The sequence below is a fragment of the Diaporthe amygdali genome (assembly GCF_026229845.1).
Source record: "Diaporthe amygdali strain CAA958 chromosome Unknown NODE_5_length_1802954_cov_64_987939, whole genome shotgun sequence".
Classification (NCBI taxonomy): domain Eukaryota; kingdom Fungi; phylum Ascomycota; class Sordariomycetes; order Diaporthales; family Diaporthaceae; genus Diaporthe; species Diaporthe amygdali.
The window spans coordinates 819,992-839,752 of NW_026517025.1; the positions used below are offsets into that span (position 1 = coordinate 819,992).

Consider the following 19,761-nt stretch of genomic DNA (forward strand, 5'->3'; position numbering starts at 1 on the left):
CTAAACCATGAAGCCCAAATACAGTTATGCCCCCCAAAAGATGGTCTTGCGAGTGTGGCCAACCTGTGGTAGCCTCGTCATACGTGCTAACGACTTTTACAGTGGACATATGAGTGTATTATGACGAAAAGCCGCGATCCCCTTTTCAGAAAATTACGATTCCAAGCCGGAGTTTTGTGGTTCGGCGAAGGTCCAGAAGCTACATTGGGTCATCCACAGATGTATTAGATAAATTAGGCGAGCTGCATGACAGGATGGTGGAATCCATCTGACAGCCATTTGGTGCACAATAAACTCATCCGCCAAGATCGGAACTGGCCTGCACCGAAAATCCAGCATTGCAAAACTGCACCTTGAGGCTTGTCAGCAGGATCGCCGAGGTGTCTGACTGAATAAGAAAGGCTTGAGAACGAGCGCCGACTCACACCTCGCTTGCACGCTTCTCAACTATTTTCAGTTCCGATGAATCCTTCGGTGTCCAGTCAATGTTTTTCTGCGAATAGTCTTTGACTCGGAACAAGCCAAAATTATCTCGACTTAAGACGATCGAATTTGATGATCTACTAAGTACCTACGTCCTCGAAGCACCATGGACTTACACATCCTCGTCCCCTCGTATCCAGCATAATTCCAATCCTCATATATTGGATTTTGATCCTTGTCACCATGGCAGTCCAAGATGGAGTTCCGGCTCCAGTACCCAGGATCCCGCGAATCCACCGTGCCCTCGTCGCCACCGGTCCAGGCGCGCTAGCGCTCAAACCGGTACCAGTACCGGCCATCGAGCCTGATGAGGTTTTGATCCGGGTCGGCGCGGTAGCCCTCAACCCGTCCGACCACAAGCTGCTCGACCAGTCCACCACAGTCGGTGCCGTCTCGGGCGCCGACCTGGCCGGGACCGTTGTGCGCCTGGGTGATCGCGTGACCAAGCTCAAGATTGGTGACCGCGTCATTGGCTTCACCTTTGGTGCCAACCCGGGCAATCCAGGTAACGGTGCCTTCTCGCAGTACGTGGCCAGTCTTGCCGGCATCTGCGTTCCCATTCCCGACGCCATGGATTTTGTCACCGCCGCCTCCTTGCCCATGGGCATCTTTACCGTCGGTTTTGTCTTCCGCTCGCTGGGGCTCGAATTCAGTCTCGACGGCGAGGGCCGCGCAAAGGGCCGCGGTGAATATGTTTTAGTGCAGGGCGGTGCTACGGCCACGGGCACGGTCGCCCTGCAGATGCTCAAGATGGCCGGCTACACGCCAATCGCGACGTGTTCGCCGGCAAGCTTCGACCTGGCGCGCGACCGCGGTGCTGTAGCAGTGTTCGACTACAATTCGGCCACGGTGCGCGACGACATACGCGATTTTACTCGCGGGACGCTAGCATTGGCTTTGGATTGTATCAGCACGCCCGACACTATGGCGCTCTGCTACGGGGCAATTGGGGATGCGGGAGGTCGATATGCCGCGCTCGAGCAATACCCACGGAACTTGACGATTCGGCGCCGCGATGTGCAGCATGACTGGATCCTAGGATGGACAATATTAGGCAAGGAGGTAATGCTTGCGGGTGCGTATCATCGTGATGCGACGCCCGAAGATCGTACGTATGGCGAGGCTTGGGCGGATAAGATGGTGGGGTTGCTCGCGAGTGGAAAGCTAAGGACACATCCACTCAAAGTGTGCAAGGGCGGTCTGGCTGCTATTCCTTCAGGTTTGGATACGATGAGAAAGGGACAGGTAAAGGGCAAGAAATTAGTATATTGGGTTTGATTGTCTGAGAGGACCGAAGCAGAATACACATTGTTTAGTGGCGAAAACTTGCATTACATCTTCAAATGCAGAAATTACAAATCATCGGTTGATTACCGTTTAGTAAAGGTGCGAGTGATGATAAAAGTGTCCTCCTATTTATATAGAAAACTTTGGGATATGGATTGCATGGCTTGGGAAGCTACGCTTCAGTTGTCATTTGTGCAACTCGAAGACATAAATTGTATGTTGTCTGGAATGCATTCTAAATTTGGAGTCTAAAGAAAATTTCCAGCATATGTTCTCTTCCCGGACATCTTATAATCCTTATAATCCCTATACCCAATAAATTCGCCTGAAATGCTTTCTGCCCACCAAAGCAGACCATATTTGGCCAACTGTCATTCGTGCTGGTGGATCTCCAACATCGCGAGTTGTCTTGAAAGCACATTCAATTACAGCTGATCCGCGACCCATGCGGTAGTCGCTGCCAGGAACAGCACAAAGACCGGGAATCCAGCCGTCCAGCCACGGACAAAGTCCATGCGCAGGAACTTGTCCAAGGCAGCCTCCCGCTTGGCAGCCGGCTGCTTAGCCACCATCATAACATTCAGCTGGAGCGGAACGAATCCACGAGCCACCGTTTGAGCAAAGTAAGCAATGCCTGAGCAAGATTTCAATGTGAGCATGGAAAGTCACATCTCTTATTAGAGGGAATGAAAGACTGTGGAACCCGAAGAGGAAGACGTACTGACTATCCCACCGATGAGGTAGAGACGACTAGCGAGTGGACCGACAACGCCCCTGCTTCCGTCGCCGAGGAGGCCAAATATGGTCGAGTTATTGGCGTTGAGGACCCCGAGGATGAAGCTGGGGATGAAACTGCCCCATATCACGACGAGGCTGAGGGGCCGGATGTGGATCCACCATCCAGGAAGAGTGGCGCTGCGCGCCTCGTAGGTGACGTCGCGATGCTTGAAACCTGCAACGTATTCATGCGAGAGATATGAGAATACGCCGCTTGTCGTCGCCGTGGCGAGAGGCAAGATTCGGAGGAGGGCAATCAGGACGCCTTGTTGAGAGTGCGATAGGTCCATTTTTGCTGTGATGCTTCGGGGATGTAGATGAGTAGGCAAAGGGATTGAATGATTTTCATTGATCACGCTGATAGTAAAATACCAAACTACTTCTTATATCGGCTTGATGTTTAAATAGAGATCTAGTTGAATTAATCAACCACTCCTCACGAAGCCGTGACAGTCTCACGGTGGACTGTGTTTACCATGTCTGTCAGTCTCGTACGATGTAGTAACAAAGTCCCGTAGCTTCGGCAATCCTTTTTTTTGCTTGATTTGATTCGTATCTGAGTCTTTCCTATTCGGCCTTCAAAGTTGCCAATGACTCAAACAAACTCTCACCTACTGCATTTGGAACGCCGAGTGGATACAGCATCTTGACCATTTGCTTTCACAACGCCGAGTCTATCGGGGTGCCTCGGCCTTATCGAGTCGAAAGTTTGGAGGATCTTTCATACATAACCGTTTGCGTTGACATTAACAACACAGTCAGATGTGGCAGCCCTTCCAACCGGCCCGGTCTCAGCCTCAGGGTCTCGGAGAATCCTGGAGGAACTTGGAGCCATTCGGGTGGACTCCCCAAGACTTGGCTTTGCGGCTGGGCCGGTGCACCTAAGTCGCTCGTTGAACCGTGATCACCTCTTCTTTCTGTTCAGAGATTAAGGGGAAATTGAAACTGGGCTCTCTGAAATTCATTCCCTATAACTTGGCGAACACCTGGTCTTTTGACTGCGTATATACTGCAGTGTACAAAGTATATCGGGGCAATGCATATGCTATAAACTTCCAAATCTTCGCCATGCGTCTTGCCCGTTTACACTTGAGCAAGTATTGCGTGCTCGCCTTCTTGAGTTAAAGCGCCACATCTAGCCACTCGTATCAATCCAAGATTTGCCCGTCTTACGTCTGGGCACGCCGCACACGCCGCACACTATTTGGTGACTGCAGAACGTAATCACGCCGTCTGACAAAATACGCCGTTAGGGAAACTGTCGGTGAAGCCCTTTAGAGTGTGGACGCGAGAAAGTAGTCTATTTGTTTGTACAAGAGCCCGTTGGAAGGGAGGGGTCGCCGATATGGAAACGGCTCATGGGGCCAAAGGCCACAAAAGAACAAATAGACTAAACTGTCTCTCAACTGGCTTGGGCCCAGGCCAGATCGTTACATCAGCGCTCTTTCTTCCACGTGCTGAAGGAATGGCTTTTGACCCATTAAGCTTTGATGATATGCATTTAGATGCCTTGAAAGCTCACATTAATCATCCGGAAGAAAGAGGGATTACCCGAGTAAGCACGGCTACGTTAGCTGGAAAACACGTGGGATGTTCTTAAAGCAGGAGTCAGACGGGCTGTATTCCGGACAGAAACAAAGGAATAATGCCGAAAGGCTACGAAGTATCAGATCGATGATATTTCTATCAACCCGAATCTATAGTGCCGTATCGTAGCATCTGTTGGGGGCGGGCCAACTGCACCCATGAGGCACCCAAATCAGCTTACGTTCGCGGAATGGTGTTCATTGTCAGGCTCGATACGAGCAGCCAACTTACCCACGCTGAGGGCTGCCTACCTATGAGTATGCACCTGTACCTAGACGCGGATCTAGGGTCTTGGCGTACAGCTATATTTCGTTTTTGGAAAGAAAGAAAGAAATAAATAAAAATATTCTAGTTCTTGATATGTTGTTAAGAGGATTTTACCCTTGATATTGCACACCGGATGTGTCCAGGTATTTATCACTCATTACCTGTGACCGGGTAATCTCCGGCCTACCAGTCTCCTAAATTGGCCAATTTAGGCATCATAATACCTCTACATAAAGGACTAGTCCAAGAAGGACTGGAATATGCTTGATCCTTCTCAACAACAGGGCCCTGGTCTTCCCTGCCATGGCAGATGCATATGGAGACTGCTAGTTTAGTCGAACGTCACCATGCAATGTCAGCTCGTGTAAGCCCGTCTTTAGTAATGTCGAACATGTCGTGTTACACAGATCCGACTTACCCAATGATAGGTCGTAATACATGTTTGGTCAGCAGGCGGCGGCGCGGTTGGTTGCCAGGATTTTGGTTTGTCTAGGCACGTGGTAGGAAGCGGTCCCAGGGTGTCGGAACTGCGCGAAAGGTGGGGGAAGAGGATCCCATATGCACGCCCAGTCACCAACGAAAGGAGAGGAAGAACCTTTTTGGCTGCTGCTGTCATTGTTGCCATCGAGGACCCGGATAGCGGCATACCTTATCTCATATCTCAAAGACACCACAGCCTTCTTCAACGCGGGCTGTTCGGAAATCTTATCCGTGACAAGCCATCGTGCCAAGTCGCGAGCTACGCCCTTTTATATATGCTTGAACGTGGCAAGAAGCACCACTTATCTAACCAGCAATCTTTCTTTTCCAGTGGCAAGCGCTAGGTTTCTGTGCTCTGAAATCAGGTGGGCGGTTATATGAACTCCGGATTGTTGTCAGCAGGCCTCTGGAAGAGATGTCGCCGCATGGCATGCCTCGTACGTTACCCTCCGAGAGCCCCGCTCCCTGACAGCGTTGCCTTGCACGCTAGTGACAAAGACTGGACCCTGAAGATCAAAACATGAAAAATAGAACATCCGATAGTCCTCCGCCGAGCCTGTGACCGTTGTCACAGCCAGAAACTCAGCTGTCAGCGCCACGACAACGGCTCCTGCGAGCGATGTGTCAAGGCAAACACGACATGTACGTCGAGCCCCTCGCAGCGGAACCGTGGGGCCAGGTCTCAGTCGTCGTCGACTACATCGTTGCGGGCCAACAACAGGCGCAATGGCCATGCTAGCGTGGGCAAGCCGGGCAGGGCCCTGTCGATGCTCAACACGGAAATAGAAAGAGCCGGAGGAGACATCCGCCTCCCGGACGCGGTGGCGAACAATAATAACAACAACAACAACAATAACAATGGCGATAGCAGCTTCGACGACGCCATGCGCGAGCTGATGTCAACGCCTGCTGTCGAGCGAGGCCCGGGACTTCATCATTTCCAGGACGTCGGCGCCGACATGGACAGCGGCAGCGCCGCGGAGACGCTGGACAACAGCCAGATGGATGGGATCGTCTCGCATGATTCAGGCCGCGACGAGTCCGTGGATGTTGACTGGAACATGAGCACTGCGAGTGCCTTCTCGATAAGCGATTTCGACTTCCAGTCGTCTCTGGGTCTGGGGCTATTGCAAACTTCACCCACGACCCCTGAGAGTCTACATGCGAGCCCAAACCTTAACAACACCGATCAGAATAGATACTGCATCCTGCAGAGCCTCAGTGGGACCGTGACGCCGGCAACTACTACCACCATCGCCGTGAGCGGCGGCAGCAGTAGCAGCAAAGTAGCCGGATTCTTTGACAACTACCCAAGCAGGAATATGAGAGGTCTGACGACTACGTCGACCAGCAAGAGCCAGAGACAGAGCCCGAGCCGTAGTCAAAGTCAGAGGCAGGAGCAACAGTCTCAGCATCGGCCTCGTACCACCACCCAGACTGACGGACAGTGGCTCCAGAAGCTGGTTGAGATCAACGTGCGTCTCTTCAACCACGCCAATCAGGTCACGAATCAGACGGCATCCACTGCCACCACTAACGCCACTGCCTCCTCTGACGGACAGAGCCCTGCCACCCCCAATGACTTCGACGAGACCGTTGTGCTCTCCATGCTCTTCCTCCAGGCCCTGCGCAACCTGCACAGCACCAGCAGCATCCGCGAACTGCCCACAGCCCATATAACCGCGGCATTATCTAAAACACCACCAGTTCTGGACCCTGGCACTACGCTCATCATATGCTCCTGTTACATCCGCGTGCTGGAGCTCTTCATCGAACGATTGCATGCCATCCGCGACACACTTCTCTGCGGCGGTAGGAGCAGCCCCGTCGGCGTACCGACGCCAGCAGCAACCGACGGCGCTGCTTCCGCCTCACCTGCCCCTCCGCTCCCTCTACTCGCCCTGCCCACCCTCGCAGCCTGCTCGTGCCCGATGGACGACTACCCCGTCCTCAAGGTCCGCATGACGCTGGTTCTTGTCGAGGAGATCCTGGACGTCATGAGCGCGCTGATGCTGCCCATCATCCGTGGGCCTTCGTCCACGTCGCCGGCGTCCGGCGGTGGGCTGTGGGAGAAGGAGGAGGAAGAGGAGGAGCGCCGGCGGGCGATGCCGTGGCGTAGCAGCGGGGCGGCGATATTGTCCCAACCGAGTCAGGTGCCTCAGGTCTCGCTGCAGGCTCTGTCCACGCGGGAGGAGGCAGCATACCAGATTATTCGGGACATTAGGCGGGATCTGAAGACCAGTCGACGATTTGTGGTCTAGGACAGAGGCAAATGGCTGTACAAAACATGGGCCCAGCAATACGTAGTTGAGTTGTGCATTAGATTTCTTGCTATGTACCGTCAAAAGTCACTTCCAATTTCGGTGACATTCGTCACGACTAAGCTGACCAGTACCACGCGAGTATTTGCCTGGCAGTTTTGGTACTAGAAACAAAATAAATTCCATAAGCAGTTGTAAGTCTCGTATGCGTTAAATTTTCTTTTGGCGCTAATTGCCCTAGTGCTCAGAGTCTCCTGACGGTCTCAGCCCAATTTGATATTGTCCCTCGTGACCACAATACACATACATTGGCCGGGGCTAGGGCATACCTATCTTCCGTTGCTTACATGGATACCTAGGTACACAGTTCCGGGTGCGTTCGGCACCCGAATCTGATGCGCGAGCGCAAGGGGAAGTATAAGCTCGTTAATGCTTAGGTGCACGTCTGTCAACCCCGTCCCCCCCCCTCCCCACACACAGCGATCCCCGATGACTTTTGTTTAGTCGCTACTTTGGACACATATGCATGCTCTACTTCTCGTCTGATGCAGAAGGCGGAGTCACCAACCCAGCCTCCTTGTCCTCCTGTTTTTTCCCACTGTCGAGCTGATGATCCGATGACTCGAGCGTTGTCTGCAGCGGGATCTCAGCCTCAACAAAGACCAACAGCAACGCGAGCAGGGTAAAAGCCAGGTTCACCTCCCACACGGTGCGGAGGGTCGCCTCATACGCGGCGATGACCTCGCCGCGCAGCGGCTGCGGCAGCGACCTGACAAAGACGTCGGACACGTGCGCGTAGGCGTTGCCACCACCAATGGCCGCCTGTACGGCGGGGTCTATGTCGAGAATCTTGCTGGCGTGGCGCGCCATCTGGCTGTTGAAGATGGCGCCGGGAACCGCGATGCCCCAGATGGAGCCGAAGGCGCGGTAGAAGTTCCATGCCGAGGTGACGGCGGCGACGTCGGCCTGCGGGTGCGCGGCCTGCACGGCGGGGACCATCGCGGAGAGCAGGACGCCGCCGAGACCGCACACCAGCTGATACAAGACGACTTTGGCCAGGGACGAGTGGGCGTCAAAGTCGATGTAGAGGCCGGTGGCCAGGGCTGTCACGCCGAAGCCGAAGAAGTGGATGGGCTTGTAGCGGCCCGTCTTTGAGAGCACGCCGCCGCCGAGGATGGCCGCGGGGATGCCCATGAGGATGGTCGGCAGGAGGAGCACGCCGGAGCGGGAGGGGCTGGTGAGGAGAACGGCCTGGAAATACAGTGGAAGGAAGTAGGTGCGCCAGTAGATGAGCATGGACTGGAGGAAGCTGAGGACCAGGCCGACGGTGCTGGTGCGGTTGAACCACATACGTGGGGGAATAGCGGGGAGCGCTGGGCACCACGGGGACAGTTCGAACAAGTGGAAGCCAACGAGGCCGGCGAAGCCCAGAATCAGCGGCACGAGAATGTGCCATGAGCTCCAAGGGTAACGAGTGTCGGCCCACGACAGCGCGATTAGGATGGACACAACGGAGCCGCTCAGCAGCACGTTGCCGACCCAGTCGACCTGCCGGATGCGGGCCAGGAAGGTCGAGCGCCGCACATAGACGACCTTGAGGAAGAACAGCTGCATGATGAGGGTGACTCCGCACACGGGCAGGTTCAGGTAAAAGACCCAGCGCCAGTCGCCATTCTGGGCGATGACGCCGCCAATGGGCGGCCCTATAGCGGTACCGACACCAAAGACGGCGAAGACGATGCCCATGTACTTGGGGCGCTCGCGCACAGGCAGCAGGTCGCCAATGATGATCTGGGTCATGGAGTTGATACCCGCGGCGCCGACACCCTGGACCAGGCGGCCGGCGATCATCATGGCTGCCGAGTTGGCGCCTCCACTAATGCCGCTGCCGAGTGCAAAAAGGGCGACGCCCGCGATGGTGGGCCAGCGCCGGCCGAAGACGTCGGCGAACTGGCCATAGAGAGGGAGGAAAATAGTGGCCGTCAGGAGGAAGCCATTGAGGAACCATACATAGTTGTCACCCGCATTGAGCTCGGCTGCGATGATGGGCAGGGCGGTGGATGTGACGGTTGACTCAAGGGCGACGAGCAGTGTCGCGATGCATAGAGGAGGGAAGATGGCCCAGAACTTCCAACCCTTGGCTGCCGGCTGGTCAGCCTCGGTGATGGTCTGTTGTGGCTCTGATTCTGGCTGGGTGAGCGGCATGTTGTGAGAGTAAGGAAGGATGGATGACAGAAATGAAGGGAGAAGTTGTCAAGGGGTGGCAAGTAGAGAAGGAGGCCGATGCTGTCACCTACCATCACCAATCCATCATGGTTTGTGAACACATTGATATTAGTAGGATTGTGTTGTTTTTGTTTGTCTGCTTGCCTACCTGCTTACCTGTTCGCCTGCATGCTTGCGGAATATCATGCCTCGGCTTGTCCAAGCCTTTGTCTCAAGGTAGGTAGGTCCTCATTAATAATTCGGCGATGCAACTGACCAGTGGCTACAGGGAGACAATAGACGCCAATAGTAAGAATACATACAATACGCGTAAGAGTACGTACATTCTTCGGCGACGAGGCTATTGGTCAGCCCTTGCTGGTGTAACATGTTACATAATTAAACATCACTGCAGCTTGACCCAACGCCGAACCGAGGCAAATACCATCCTTGCTTACTTACATACATCTACCATTGCATCGCCGAATCCCTTTGTTTGAGCCTCCTTCGCTTATGCCACTGCAGTTCGATCTAAACCTCGTTATTGGCCTGGATCTTGCGATCAATCCCGAACACACCGTCCAGCCAGGCAAATATCTTTTGGTTGAGCACGGTGAAAGCGCCAACCTTGGACTGCAATCCTCCCTGTCCAGGATCCTCGGCTATCCACTTGACAACGTTCTTGTTGCCATGCCCGATCAGCTCGGAACAGATTCGCTCGGTGCTGACTTCGGGCTGGCAGTACAACGAGAAGCGCGCGCCCGTCACGAACACGGGGCAATGCACCCGTGCCAGGTGGCCCTCGAGCGTGTACGTCTGCATGCGCCGGAACATGTCGGCCGTTGAATTCGCCCCGAGCATCCAGCTCGTCAGCCCGGACTCCCACCGCGTCTGCACGTTCCACCAGCCCAGCACCGCCGACAACCCGTCCCACGCCGACTCTGGCACCACGCTGTCCACGGCAAAGGCTTGGGCGGCCGAGTCAGGCACGCGGCCTTTCAGCATGTCCCACATCCGGTAGAAGGGGTCGATGGCCACGCAGGCCTTGATGCGTGCGTCGGCGGCGCCTCGCAGCGAGAGATAGCCGCCCATCGAGGAGCCGGCTAGGGCGAGCCGGTCTCTGTCGATGGGTGGGAGCTCCGGGTGGCTGTCGAGGTAGGCTAGGGTGAAGTCGATGACGGTACTGACGATGGTTTCCCAGTCGGGGCGGAAGGGTATGTTGTGTCGCCGAATCACAATGCCCTGGCCTGGCCCTTCGAAGGTGAGCACCGCGTATCCCAGCTCCAGCGCTGTCATGGGCAAGATGTAGAAAATTTCCTCCTGCGTCGCATCCGCGCCCACCGTGTTGAAGAGGAGCGGCAAATGAGTGCCCGCCCGCCGCTTGGACGGGTGCGGCAGGTGGAGATACGCCGGGAGCTTGATGATGTCGTCGTCGGAGCCAGAGGGCGAGTAGGGCAACTCGAGCTTTCGCACCGACGAGTCCATGAGGTTGACAGCGCGCCAGAAGTTGGAGATGGCCGCCTCAGAATCGTATAGCATCCGGGGGTCCTGACCAGTCGCTGCCTTGCGGCCGTCGAGCATGAACTGCGCCGCCCTCTGATAGTTGGACGCCCGGAAGAAAGCCCGTCGCGCGGCCACACGGTTTCCCGATAGCTCCGCCTCCCGTGCCAACTCTTCGGCCTTGGATGCTGCTTCGATCCAGACCATGTACCAGCTCTCTAGGTCGAGATCCGTGATCTGGCCCACTGCCGCCATGAATTCGGCAACCTCGCCTCCCTCGTGTGCCGTGAAGCTGAGTAGCCGTAGCGCCTCGAAGTTGAAGAAGTCGGACTTGAAGAGGCGGAACATGGTGGGCTGGTTGGTTTCAGTGTTCGGGCGATGTGATTGAATGCTTTCTATGGACCTCCAGTACTCAGAGATTCAGTTTCCTGATCTGGAATATATTTAACTCGCTTGTCATTTCGGTCTTGTGGGCTGTTCTGAGTCTTGATGACAAGACCGATTCGCCGGCATTCGGTGACGGCGCCAGCATCCTTCAACATCTGGACCTCCGAGTTACACCTAGCATCCTAACCGGATTATGATGTGAATGCTTTTGCCCTTGCAATTTAGTTCTTATTGGTGTCCTACCCGAGAATTCTGCTCACAAAGTGGTGGAAGTATCTGAGGCTTTAATCCATCGCAAAAATGCGTCCATATTGGTACATTTTCATTTCCCTCGCTGGTCTGGCAGCCGCCGCCGCAATACCCACTAACAATTCCGCCTCATCCTTCATCGTCACAACCAAGGTCACCTCCTCCTACTGGCGTGCCAGCTTCTCCAACCCGCCCTTCAACATCCAAACCACCGCATTCTACCTCGACTTCTTCGCCCTTGTCGACCGCATCGCGAGCGACCCGGATGTCAAAGTTGTGGTCTTCGACTCGGCTGTTCCGGACTTTTGGCTCAGTCATTTCGACGTACTCACCCCGCCTAGCAATGCGACCTCGTCCGCAACCGCGTCAGCCAGCTACTGGGGCAACATCACGCGCCTTGCCGACCTGCCTGTTCTAACCATCGCTTCCATACGAGGCATAGCCCGTGGAGGTGGCGCAGAGCTCGCTACTTGCTTGGATGTGAGGTTTGCTAGCAGGGAGAAGGCCGTGTTCGGTCAGCCTGAGGTCGGTCTTGGTATGTTGCTGTCTGCCTATTCGCTTGCTCGCATAGACCCCTGCCTGGAAATGGACAGGTCCCAAAAACCACTCAACTATAAAAAGGAACGACGCTGATTTTCATTGGGTATTCACCAGGCGTGATACCAGGCGGCGGCGGGTTAGAACTTTTACCCAGGTTGACTGGCCGTTCTCGAGCTCTTGAGATCGTCATTGGGGCTGACGATCTGGATTCTGAGACGGCTGCTGCATACGGATGTATGTCCCTCTTTCTCTCGTACCTCTTTCCACGTCTTGATTCACAGATTGGTCTGCATTCAAATGCCGCAATTTGATATATCACTTTTCCAACGCTCCTCCGTGAAATATTTTCTCCTTCAAGTACCCTTTGTATAAGTTCATGGAAATCTTTTCCCCAAAAGCTCTTCTACATGCTTCGCTTTTCAATATGTACAGTCCCACTCGTTTGGAAATTCGTTCTTGTCCTAGCGAGGATTCTATCTCCTGCATCCTTTCCTACTCTGTTACGAGTCAATTCCTTTGACAAAACGATCTAGGGATAAATCGTGCCATCCCAGACGACGACTTCGAGACTTTTGTCGACACATTTGCCCGCCGCGTTGCGGGCTGGGACCGTCAGGGCATCGCCAGTGCTAAGCGTATCATCAACGAACGCAGCGGTTTCCCCACCCTCGTTGAGTTCCAGGAGAGCTACAAGGCATTCCAGGCCGGCTTTACCAACCCAGTCGTTGTGGCGCGCATCGTAGCCACGGCTAAGGCTGGGCTGCAGACAAGTGTGGAGTTTGAGAAGAATCTGGGGGATAAGCTGACAGAATTTGTAGACGGTGGCTAGGTTTGTTGGTGAGGTCTATGGATTTTGATTTCGGTCTAGCATTAGTGCGCTCATTCATGCCAGTTGTGTAGCGTGCGTGACTGGAAGAAATGGCTGGCTTACATTCAGTATCATCGTTTGGGGAACGTGGAAAGAGACCTGATGGGATTGAAAAACTGCCCACTACTACTGCAACCTATCTGCCCCATCAACATAGCTTCATACAGATTTCTGACCGACGAAGTAAGTCAGCAATTACAGCAGATAAATGCAAGTAACAGATATGACCTTAGTAGTCTCACGGGACCATTGTCGACTTGAGCACTAATTAACACGTCAATTAATGGTAACCTCAGGACACAACCTGCCCCCGAGGGTCTGAATTTCAAATGTGAGCTGAGTCTGAAAAGTACCTTGACGGACACCCGTGTTAAGCGTACATTAGTAGGTACAAAGCCTCCAGTCAATCTCGGATCCAGCAAGTTAAGCCAGCAAGTTAAGCTGGGAAAATAAGGCTAGTGAGGTAAATGATAGTCATGGGGGCATTCTAGAGTAATAGATAGCAATCCTCCGTCGCACGCTAAGCTTAGAATCAGAACTGAATGACCTTTTTTCTTTTTGCAGTCACGGCGTAAAATTACCAAATGTGCGCACATAGCTGGAGAAGACACAACGTTTTCTGCTAATCACAAGGTACCGGTGCCTGGTCACACTCCCAAAATACAGAACTATCGGAGTCTGCATATGTTGGCGCATCAGACTAGCTAAACTACCTTCTCACTATTTAGAATGGACCCAAGGAACATATCGGCCACACAAAACCAAAGGATCTGATCATCTAAAAATTTACACATGCCTCAGTTGCCACTACATATTTCAACATCTTCATATCGCGACATTTCGCATACGTGCTTTGATCACACAACAGTAAGCCGCATCATTGAAACATGGCATCAACACGAATGGTATCAAGCCGTCTGGCATCCAAAAAACAGACATCGAAACGTGAGGCATCCAAACAAATGGCACCACAACCACGAAGATCCGAAAGATTGGCCTTACTGGCATCGAAAAAACAGACATCGGAACGTGAGGCATCCAAACAACTGGCGCCACAACCACGAAGGTCCGAAAGATTGGCCTTACTGGCAAAGCGATCTATCTTTCCATTCATGTCACTTCCAGCCGAGATTAGGATCCAAATTTACAAAATTGGCACCCCATCATCATGTATTGGCATCCCCTACAGCAAGGGCCAGTTTTCAATACGATACCACCGTTTCAGCCTTTCTAGGGCTTTCGGTCACGATGTGAACTCTATCCCATTTCCACCTCACATTAAAGCCCTCCTGCGAGTCAAAGAAATACGACATGACATGCTGCCTCATCTTCATCTTGCCTGGGTCGGAGACCTTGCACCGCCTATGCCATCCTACTGGAACAACTTTACCTGCTGGGACAGATTTAGGCGCTCAGCAATTCCAGCCATCACACACTTGACCGTTGGCATCACCAGATTATACTGGAACTATTCCTCCGGAACGCAATACCGCCAGCAGCTGATGAGGTGGATGCGGTGGATGCGGTGGCGCAGTCAACAGACCTCACGATTTCGTTGGAATCTGACCCATCTCACGCTGATTGAGGAACCCGGCTACTGGACGAGCCTTTCTCATTTGGTCCCTAATGCTGCGAGGCGGCAATTGGTTTGGCTACCAGGTCGAGCGGAGAAACCTAAGAAATCCGAGGCAGTCGTCAGAGAATTCCCCATGATCAAGGGGCTGAGAGAACTCAAACTGGTTCTTTTGGAGCAGCCAGGCCCGGTCTTCCTTGACAGACTGTCAAAAAAGTGTGAAGCGCACGGCACTAGCTTGACAATCCCAGAGATTCCGCTGTTTCCGTAGAGCAGCATGTCTTGACTCCACGGTTCTTGGATCTGAGCAAAATGCGTGTTCAGCCTTCCCGTGGCCGAGAATCCGATACCTCGCGGATTCCACTATCCGATAGATGAGAAACAAAGCAGCTTTAAGCCTGTCAGTTCCTAGTCACACTCGAGAAAAATTTGAGAGGTATTCGTTTGTGGACACTTGTTATGGTGAATTGCTTTTACATTTTTGCGAGGTTGGAAGAGATGGGGGCCAGGAATCTGCGCAGGGAAATTTGTCGTTTTACTTACATAGGACGAGTTTACTTCAGCAAATACAGCTCTTCTAAATCAAATAAGGGGCCTTTTGCTCCAAACTCCAGTATATGCCATCATAGACAAGCCTTGTTCCCCTCTAACCCGCAGCATACCCGTTTTGCGCCTAGATGAGACTTTAATGTTGCTGCTTTGAGAGACAAAGCTGATCAAAGTCCATGGTATAGCTCGGTCTGACGTCGCTTGCACATGACTGTAAGCAGAGACCAAGTCAAGCCATCACTTTTTCTTGATGTATTCATCCTATTTGTTAATTATTGCGAGTGCCTCTCACATCCCTGGGAGCCCTACAAGGATCTGCATGTCTTTCCACACAGCGGCATAACATTTCTGAAATAGTCTGAAATGATTCTTCTTGGTGGAGAATTACACAACACATAGCCATTATGAAAGACCCAGCGGCTCCAAAAACAAATGGTATACAGGCAAGATCCTGGCCTCGAAAACACTATACGAGGCACCAAGTGTACCAGTTCCCTCCTACAACAAGAAATCGGCCGCTGAAGTACTCTCAACAATGGTATTAAAGGATTTGCATTACATTTCTTTTTATTTTTTACCTGAAAATAGTTTCGGAATGCCGCGCGGAATGCCGCCAAAGCACATCTACCTAGACACCATATCTTGTTTTAATGAGCGGACCCTATGCGCTGCGTAGACAACTGACAGGTTTGCAGCCACACCGATTGATCACATTCATCGACACTCATCACTCCGCTGTTACAGGCTCGTGTCAGATCTGACCTAGTTATCGTGCGTTTTGAGCTCGACGAAGTGGCCAGCGCAAATATGGGCCCACAAGGCGATAGGGCCCTGCAATTTACGTGGAATTCTTCTGAGGCTCTTGTGCCAGTTTTGGCAAGTATGATATGTATGCATCCTCTGTTCGCACTTCTAGTAATGCTCGGCTGTTACTTGACGAGGACCTGATGGGTTGTGGGAACAAGCAAGAACTGCTACGCATGAAGTCACCATGTGTCCAAAGCGAATGCTTGCATTTGCGTGTGGTGTCAAGAATATTGAAATGATCAGCCATATTTTTTTTAGAACAATCCCTTATGGTAAGAGTTTCTGACGATTAATTGGAATTAGATAGCTAGATCGTGTGCACTTATTCTTAGTTATCTTCCACAAGTAGTACAAGCCGGACGGGGCTCGGTATTCACGTCATTGTCCTGTCATGTTCACCTTGAAGCACATTTGGAAGCGGACCAGACGCGGAAGCGCGCATTATCCGGAGCCAGGTATAGACGAGACTTACGAACAAAGAGCAGTGTATTATTAGAAGCTACTAGCCCTCGAAGTTCTCAAGAACTGTTCCGGCGCAGCCATCCCATGCCGGATACACGCACGCGGACTCTCGACGTCCCGAGGTTCTTGGCCCGCTGCGGTGTGTCTATCGAATGCCGTCGGCCGGACCGCTCAGAGGTGCCATTGCCACTTCGTGTTGGGGGGCGCAGGCAGTTTTGAAGGCCCGAATCAGAGTCACAATCCCGCGTGCACAGAACCGCACCGTTAAAGAACTAGCCCACGATAGCCGCCAGCACACCAGCAAACCGGGCTGCCGGGCTGCCCACATTCGATGCCCATCCAGACTAGGCGAACCAGACTTCCCCAAAAGGGGATTTGGTCTGGTGTGCTCCCACCCAAAAGCGGGCTGACTTGTATAGCGCCCAGGCTATTTGGAGAATTGGTTGGACGTATCCATGCCTGGGCTTCACCGTGATGGAGGGTGACCATTTAGGGGCATTATCAACTGTCAACTATGCAGCCACCTGCAAGCTAATGCAGACCCCCCTTGGCGAGATAGCAACAGCTGACTCTGCATTCTCTCCAGTCACCAGTTTTTGCTGGTGGAATACGGGGGAAGACTCTTCTGGTTCTGCAATTATGGCTGCAGCCCTCCAGATTCACAGGCCCAGAGCACGACGTGTGTGCATGCAGGAACAGGGTGCGTTCAGATTCCGCCCAAGGTGTTGTCAGTAGAAATGCGAGGTGTGTTGTTCGCGCTGGCCTCCTCAATCTGTTGCTTCTCGCCGGAACTTGCCTTGATGTCCAAGGCCGATAGCCGATCCTGAATGAAAGCCACACAGTTGAAAAAGTAAGGCAACTCATCAAAAGGAGGGGTTCGGCTGTTCCATGTTGACAAGCGGAGAAGAGGCGGGTCAACGCTTGCAGGAGTTGGTTCTTGGAGTCGCAGACGGGGAGTCAGCGGCGGAGGACGGCAGGACGGCTAACCCCCTGAGCAGCGGTTACTGGCATCTCCTGAGTTCCGGAGCCTGTTCGCATCCCTGGCACAACGATCAGAGGTCAGAACTGGCGCTTGAGTAATAGAAACTTAGTTTTGACTGGACGGGATCGCCACAGGGTAAGATCATCATGATGCTAGGAAAGAGGTTTTGCTCCGCGGTTGGTCTTTTCTAGTCGCGACTAGTCGGCCGCGTTTTAGTACAAAATTGAACTCAGTGCCTAGTCTGGCCTTCCTCGGCTGCTATTCTCGCGGGAGTAAATGCTTAGATTCCTTGCGCATCGCGTACTGGATCCACCAAAATCCAGCCAGTCAGTCATGTAGTTTACACGCTGAGTGGATCGGAGCCAAGGCCGAGGAACAGCAGTAGGAGAGAAAAACCTTTCCATAGGACCACGCCATTATTGCGCTTTTAAGCTTATGATGAAGGGTCTCGTGCATGAAGCGTGACCGTCTTTCGATATGAAGCGCGTGCCTATCCGCGCCGCTAGTCCCGACTTGGGTGTGCCACCCTGGACGGCCAAGGATCGTGGGACACAAGACCCAGGCCCCAGCGGAGATTGCAACCCAAACCTTAGTATCACTGATTGGACCCAAGCCGTGGCATTCGTATCAGTCGTTGCAGTCACCCTCCATGAAGGCTGGTAGTTTCTTCTCCTTCTGCCTCCCATTGATCTAGTGCGATACATCGATACTTCGACCCTCGTATCTTGGGTAACCATGCCTGGTTTATTCTTCTCATTTGCGCTTAACCTTCCCAGTGCCCCTTGATATAACGCCAACAGCCCATGATGATCTCCTCGCGTGCCCATTTTTTCTCCCTCAGTCGGACTATATCTCTTCATTGCTGCTTAGTAGCCCAACAATTCGCTCGCTTATCTTCGTTCGCTCGCTATCGGAACAGTTAATTCACAACTCAATCCCTACATATTGTATCTAATACTCCTCCTTCTTATCTTCAACACACCAGTACCTTATTGCTCTTGTCACCATGAAGATTTCAACAATTACTTACTTCGGCCTCGTCTCCACTGCCACATGTGAAATCACCTGCGGCCTCTCCAGTGGCTACGACAAAGGCGAGAAGGCCTACTACTACAGCGGCGATGGCAGTCTTGCCACCTTCGACACCTGCTCAGCCCGTTGCCAGTCAGACACAAAGTGCCAGAGCTTCGCCTTCGGTTCCTCTCAATGTCTCCTATACGCATCACCACTGTAAGTTGAACCCTATGCACCTTCACCTTGCCTAATATGAGACACAAACACTGACCACGGGAAACAGAGACTCCAACTTCCGCGAACAGTCTAACAGCCCGTTCCTGTTTTATGACCGCAACTGCGTGGACGTCAAGGCAACCTCGAGCTTCACAACTATTCTCCCCCCGACCACCGCGGCGGCGGCAGGAGGCGACGCTACACCATCGCCGGCATCTACGGCCACGCCCACGCCTGGCAATGGAGGAAGTGGTGGAGGAAATGGTGGCGGCAGCGGTAGTGGCAGCAGCGAGTCTGAAAGTGCGCCAACCGCCCAGGCCGTGTCAACGTCCGAGGGAAGCAACACCGCGTTGCCTGGTAGTGGCGGCGCCCCAGGAGGACAACTTGGCGCGTCAAAGACAGATTCCTCTGGCTTCGCAACTGCGACCGCGACAGGGACAGGCGCGTCGGGTTCATCGGGCTCGTCAGCTACCGGTACAGCGGCTTCGGGATCTGGATCGGGTTCAGGGTCGGGATCGGGATCCGGCTCTGGCTCCTCAACGGCTTCATCATCATCCGCGGGATCCTCATCATCTGGGTCGACATCATCAAGTGCTGTGGCCGCAGCGGCCGATACCTTCGGCATGGTGGTGCTGGGGTCATTCTGCGTCCTGGCTGTGCTTGTCTAAGTCATGAGACGTCGAGTTGATCAAGCCAGAAAAGCTTGGGAACCGGTACTCGACGCGAAAAAGGGACCGACAATACGTTGTCTACGTGACGATTTACGCGATACGTTCCACTCACGCCATTCACGAGTGATGCACGATGAGAGGCTCCAACGGGCTCTCCCTAGTCACTGCCGTCTCACAATGTCTTGTATCAGGGCACAGTCTACTACTCAAATGGGCACGAGAAATAATGGGAATTGAATATTCAGTCGCGGTCTTTGCAGCGTGGTGATCATCTGATGGAGAGACCGCTCATGCAGAAGTGCAACGGCAGGAGAAAGAGTGACAGCGTCGCCTCCGATGTATTGGACAAGCCCTACACCCACTTGAGGCCGGGGTTGGACTGCTCATCGGAATGGCTCCTTCAAAACGATAAGCCATCCTACAAGGATTGTGACATCGGTTAGCCAGCTGTGCAACCTCCCAAAGATGCCGCATATTGCGGCGAGCCGATTCAAGGCTGGCTAAGAGCGCAGGGCGGCTGAAGGGTGGTCAGGGATAGCTGCCGAGAGGCCCAGACCTAGGTAGTAACCATTAATCAAACTTGAGAATCATCCAGT

General features: G+C 53.2%; 8 protein-coding genes across 8 annotated transcripts; 5 read left to right on the forward strand and 3 right to left on the reverse strand.

Annotated features, from left to right (window-relative positions):
• Positions 1 to 666: 666 nt before the first annotated feature.
• Positions 667 to 1,761, forward strand: J7T55_015402 (GroES-like protein; the record flags this gene model as incomplete). Its single annotated transcript, XM_053139635.1, has 1 exon — positions 667 to 1,761. The coding sequence occupies one exon, from the start codon at positions 667 to 669 to the stop codon at positions 1,759 to 1,761; it is 1,095 nt and encodes a 364-aa protein (XP_052997128.1).
• A 434-nt stretch (positions 1,762 to 2,195) lies between these two features.
• On the reverse strand, positions 2,196 to 2,837 carry J7T55_015403 (uncharacterized protein; the record flags this gene model as incomplete). The annotated part of the gene is made up of 2 exons (XM_053139636.1): positions 2,196 to 2,404; positions 2,492 to 2,837. 2 exons carry the CDS (start codon positions 2,835 to 2,837, stop codon positions 2,196 to 2,198), a joined length of 555 nt encoding a protein of 184 aa, XP_052997129.1.
• Positions 2,838 to 5,296: 2,459 nt separating this feature from the next.
• Positions 5,297 to 7,142, forward strand: J7T55_015404 (uncharacterized protein; the record flags this gene model as incomplete). The annotated part of the gene is made up of 2 exons (XM_053139637.1): positions 5,297 to 5,318; positions 5,425 to 7,142. 2 exons carry the CDS (start codon positions 5,297 to 5,299, stop codon positions 7,140 to 7,142), a joined length of 1,740 nt encoding a protein of 579 aa, XP_052997130.1.
• A 531-nt stretch (positions 7,143 to 7,673) lies between these two features.
• J7T55_015405 (uncharacterized protein) lies at positions 7,674 to 9,347 on the reverse strand (the record flags this gene model as incomplete). The annotated part of the gene is made up of 1 exon (XM_053139638.1): positions 7,674 to 9,347. One exon carries the CDS (start codon positions 9,345 to 9,347, stop codon positions 7,674 to 7,676), a length of 1,674 nt encoding a protein of 557 aa, XP_052997131.1.
• A 531-nt stretch (positions 9,348 to 9,878) lies between these two features.
• Positions 9,879 to 11,195, reverse strand: J7T55_015406 (uncharacterized protein; the record flags this gene model as incomplete). Its single annotated transcript, XM_053139639.1, has 1 exon — positions 9,879 to 11,195. One exon carries the CDS (start codon positions 11,193 to 11,195, stop codon positions 9,879 to 9,881), a length of 1,317 nt encoding a protein of 438 aa, XP_052997132.1.
• Positions 11,196 to 11,534: 339 nt separating this feature from the next.
• Positions 11,535 to 12,852, forward strand: J7T55_015407 (ClpP/crotonase; the record flags this gene model as incomplete). Its single annotated transcript, XM_053139640.1, has 3 exons — positions 11,535 to 12,018; positions 12,138 to 12,257; positions 12,557 to 12,852. The coding sequence occupies 3 exons, from the start codon at positions 11,535 to 11,537 to the stop codon at positions 12,850 to 12,852; spliced, it is 900 nt and encodes a 299-aa protein (XP_052997133.1).
• A 1,001-nt stretch (positions 12,853 to 13,853) lies between these two features.
• J7T55_015408 (uncharacterized protein) lies at positions 13,854 to 14,735 on the forward strand (the record flags this gene model as incomplete). The annotated part of the gene is made up of 1 exon (XM_053139641.1): positions 13,854 to 14,735. The coding sequence occupies one exon, from the start codon at positions 13,854 to 13,856 to the stop codon at positions 14,733 to 14,735; it is 882 nt and encodes a 293-aa protein (XP_052997134.1).
• A 3,535-nt stretch (positions 14,736 to 18,270) lies between these two features.
• J7T55_015409 (uncharacterized protein) lies at positions 18,271 to 19,608 on the forward strand (the record flags this gene model as incomplete). The annotated part of the gene is made up of 4 exons (XM_053139643.1): positions 18,271 to 18,494; positions 18,562 to 18,794; positions 18,893 to 19,131; positions 19,411 to 19,608. The coding sequence occupies 4 exons, from the start codon at positions 18,271 to 18,273 to the stop codon at positions 19,606 to 19,608; spliced, it is 894 nt and encodes a 297-aa protein (XP_052997135.1).
• Between the last annotated feature and the right edge of the window lie 153 nt (positions 19,609 to 19,761).